Genomic DNA, 4,729 nt, shown 5'->3' on the forward strand with positions numbered 1-4,729 from the left:
TAATTGAAATAAAGCTGAAATAAAATATAGGTAAACAAAAATATTTCTAATTTAATCCACTGACACCTAGCAGTATTGAATGAAGTATAAAAATATTTCAGGTTTTTTTTTTTTTTACTTTTAAACAATTTTTACTCAGAAATTGCTAGTAAATTTCACAAATAATTGCAAAGAAACAGCAAGTAACACATTGAATTAAACATGAAATTTTGACGTAGAAAGACTGAAATAGTATTGTCTTGCAAAATTCACTCCAATAACCTTTATTTAGTTTCAACTTTTTTTTTTTTTTTTACAGTGTATCTGTGCATCTTTGGAACATCTAAACGCTGTCTAGGTAGGTAGCACACTAGGTTTTGGAACAGACACAAGCATTTTCCTGTGATATAATCTTGAGATATTGCATACTGTATAAAGAGTTCATTGACCGCAGTGCAGAGCTGCTCACAAACAGGCTTCGCACAGAAATCAGCCGTTGTTTAAAGTAGATTTCCTGTATGTTTATCCAGGAAAATGAAGATATTATGAGTGGGAAAGGAGAAGCAGAAAGCGCTCACTTGTCTCGGAGCACCACACCCTCGATGCAGGCGCCGAACACCACCACGCACGACAGATCTGAGTTACACTGCTAAGAAAACCAGAGAAGACTAACAGCATCTCTACTCTACAGACACAACACTAATGCTTCAGTCATTGAGTTTCAGCATTTTAGTATTGATTTGATTATGATCCCAATACATGGTTAAAGATATAACGTGTTAGGCAGGTCTAGACTAAGGATACAGATGATGGTGGTGGTTGCGATGGCGAGGATGGTGCCGATGGGAATGGACCTCTGAGCGTCTCTCAGATCCCCGGATCTGTTGGATCCAGCCATGATGCCTGCACAACAGAGGAGGACCGAGGAACTACATGAGAGTGTTTTTAAGAAGCTGAAATAAAATTCTTATCATTCAAAAATAAGAAAAAAGTAGTTCAGAAAAAAATCTGAACTACTGAATAATATGTTGAGTGATACATTACAAACATTCAGAATTCACTTTTATTTATTGTAAAATAAAACCGAGACTATTAAAAGCTGAACTAAAATATAAATATGAGATGACAAACCTAAACTTTAATGACTAACTGAAATAAGTTGAAGCTCGGAAATTACTAAAACTAAAAAAAAAAATAAAAAAAAATTTAAGCTAAAAATGAAAAAAAAAAAAAAAACTACTAAAACTTAAACTAAATTTTAAATAAAATCTGAAAATATAAAAATAAAAGCTAATTAAAAAATATTAATTAAAAAAGAAAATAAATTAAAATAATTAAATAATTAAAATAATAATACTATAATGTATACTATAATACTATAAATAATTCAAAAATAACACTGCTTAGAGTTGGTGAGTTCAATACATTTCTGTTAATTTCCAGTTCAAACCAGTTTAAAGAAACAATTCAAAAATGTTCACTGAATGAGTTTTTAACGAAATTAACTTTTTTTTTGTAAAATATAGATATTATATAATATATACTGCAGGTATATAGGTATATATTATATAATATATATTTAATGTAGTAAGTATTTACTGTATTGCTGTTTTACATTGTTAAACACATACAGTCAAACATTATCACAGTTTATTCACTATAGTTTAGAAAATGGTAATAAAATGTATATAAACAAAATTCCTTATATTCATTTAGTGGAAAATGCTGATTATTTTAGCTAGATGATTTCTGTATTTTCTATCAAACACTTCTCAGTTGTGACCCTTGAGCACACGATTTTCTCAATATTTTGATTTCTTTGCACCCTCAGATTCCAGATTTTCAAATAGTTGTATCTCGGCCAAATATTGTCCGATCCTAACAAAGCTTTCAGATGATGTAAATCTCGAAAGTATCAAAAATTGTCACTTAAGACTGGTTTTGTGGTCCAGGGTCACAATTCAACTCAAACGACTGTTTAAGTAAAATGCTCCTATTGAGGTATATATTGATTACATCCCCCAGCTCTAAAGCTCAAGTCAAACATGAAGGGCTCTTCCAAAAGCTCAGTCCATGTTGTTACACTAAGGTCCTGAAACGCTATCGCTGTGTTTGCAGGGAGTTCACACGCGTCCCGCTGAGCTCGACGTGAATCTGAGAGCACTAGATAACACAGATCACCCCCAGATCAAACTAGTTTAGTTTAAAGTGAACAGCAAAGAGACGAGAGTGAGAGTAATGGATGTGACGGTACCCGTGACGGAGGGGAAGTAGATTCCCACCAGCAGCGTGAAGAAGGCAGTGATGTCATTGACGACGTACGGCATGTGTTTGTCCTGAGACGCGTCGCTCGCCGGCACCGACGGTATGGCCTTCTCCACCAGCATGCCAGCGGGACCGTAGCTTCCCCACAAGTTCTCTGTGCAAATCAAAGAACAGCTCAAGATGTGCTGACAGACGCACTCATTTCAATGAGATAAGCTCTCATTTCTAGCCATTTGGTTCAATAGTATCTGTATTTGAGAAACCAAATTAATCAAATTCACATCAGTCTGAAAACATGGAATTACACTCATGGAAATTTATTAGATGTACTCAGAAAAACAGATTACACTTCAGTACAGGGCTGGGCGGTATGGACAAAATATTATCACAATATAATTTTTATCATACGGTATCTATATTTATCACAATATTAATTTACCATTACCAGGGAAAGAAATTAATGGGGAAATAAATTTAACCCTTAAATGCATGAATGTTTCGCCAATCATTATTTCATATTCGGGTCTTTAGCGACCCGGACCTATATATCCAGCACGGATGGATCTCTAACTGCTGCAATAGCAAAAAACTCTCTTGATATTTTAAGAACAATTACAGAAGAATAAAATAAAGCATATTTCGTTTCATTTTGAAACTTAAAAGGGTTCAATTTGAGCAGATGATTTTACCATCGCTGTCATCGTCAGAGCGCACTTCCACAGTACATTCAGCATCTGCCTCATATTCACGATCTCATTTTTTTTCACATTGAGTAAATGTAGCATTATTTGCAATATTTTTGTTTTGTTATTTTTCCCATAATATTTTTGTTTCTAAAATGAAAATCTCAGATATGCTGTAAACTTAATTAAAAGTAAATGATTTCCAGATTTTAAGAATTTGTTTTAGAATAATGGCAATCTAAAAACAAACAAACAAAAAATACTCATTTAAAAAAAAATAATATGAAATGTGAAAAATTGTAGAGATTTTTTAACAAAATGTATTTTTATGGCTTTCAAAGTTAATCTATTAATCTGGTAGTTTACACTTCAGATATGAATGAAATATGTTTAAATGTATGTTTTACATTGACTAAATTCATAAATTAACTTCAATCTATTTTTTTTAAGACTAGTCAGAAATCATGCCATTAATAGTTTTTTCCCCCATATTTTTTTCATTCTTTTCTTTTATATGTTTCTAAAATAAAAATATCTCAGATATGCTGTCAACTTAATAAAAAGATAATATTTTAACTTGTTTTAGTATAATGAAAATCTAAATTAAATACATATTTACTTTAGGTAAGTGGATGCATAATTTAATTTTGGAAACAATTATTTCATTTTTTGTCTTTATATCACATTTTATATTTTTCTCAGACAATAAAATGTATTTTTATACATGAAAATATACAGCTGCCTTTATATTTATTGACAAGGTCCAAAGGCATCATCGCATCATATAAAAGTTACACACACGTCTAAATAAGTTTAAACAGTGAATAATCATTTAGAAGACACTTCTTCCCAAAGTGACCAACAGTACAAGCAAGCTGAAGTTAAAATGAACACAAAACGGCATGTGCAACCTATTCCACTTCCATAACGTGACTTATTTCACAGGTTATTGAAGATTATGTTTATATAATAAAGTACAGAGGGTAAATGTTGCCTTCAGTTACTGCTCTCACCTGAAATGACTCCGCTGGTGAGGCCGGGAATGCCCTGGATCTCCGTGACGTTATTGAGGCTGAAGTATTCATTGCAGCTGGCGTTGAGCTCCGGACCTTTACAGAACAGAGACCAAAGCTTCGTGGTCACGGTCACGTTGTCTATTATTTCTGTCTTCATGCACTTGTCAAAGCCGTGGTTCTGCAGGGTGCGGTTGCCCAACAAACAGACCCTGGAGAGGACAAACCAGCCTTTACAATGCATTCAGATTTAAATCAGAGTTTACTGTCAGGAGGCTTGTGGTTATTGAGAAAGCCTGTGTTCATCTGTGAAGCAAACACTGCTGCGGGTGTTTGTGGTTCAACATAACGCAAAGAGAGCTGCCCGACGCTGCTACAATCTATAAAGAGGCTTTGTTTAGTTTAAATAGGTGATGCTGTAAAACATACAATACAAGGAAGGCTCCAACATTTTGGAGTAACAGAGTGCAATATTTGGCTTAATAAAAATCTATTTTTTCTCAATAGAGAAATTTTCAGATTTTCAAATACTTTTTTATTTGAATCAAAGTGCAATAAATAAATAAATAAACAAATAAACAAATAAAAATGAATAAAATAAAAATGTACTTATTTTTAGGTAAGTGAAATAAAACAAAATAAAATCAAAATTAATTATTTTTTAGGCAAGTGAAATAAAAGTGTTAAAATAAAATAAAATAAAATAAAATATAAATTCAATTTTTTTTAGGTAAGTGAAATAAATACGGAAGTTCTAAGCGGCCATGCCTTATTATTTTTTCCTTCTTG

The 4,729-nt window shown here is 32.4% G+C and overlaps 1 protein-coding gene across 1 annotated transcript in view; it reads right to left on the reverse strand.

Moving 5' to 3' along the window:
• Window positions 1-4,729, reverse strand: part of LOC107753047 (solute carrier family 12 member 7-like) — a 59,973-nt gene that overhangs the window by 8,727 nt on the left and 46,517 nt on the right. The window contains 4 exon segments of the mRNA XM_016569150.1: window positions 558-615; window positions 784-882; window positions 2,234-2,398; window positions 3,941-4,152. Coding sequence (XP_016424636.1) covers window positions 558-615; window positions 784-882; window positions 2,234-2,398; window positions 3,941-4,152 — 534 coding nt within the window.

This window comes from Sinocyclocheilus rhinocerous, unplaced genomic scaffold (genome assembly GCF_001515625.1).
Source record: "Sinocyclocheilus rhinocerous isolate Xijiao unplaced genomic scaffold, SAMN03320098_v1.1 scaffold1493, whole genome shotgun sequence".
In the NCBI taxonomy this organism is placed as follows: domain Eukaryota; kingdom Metazoa; phylum Chordata; class Actinopteri; order Cypriniformes; family Cyprinidae; genus Sinocyclocheilus; species Sinocyclocheilus rhinocerous.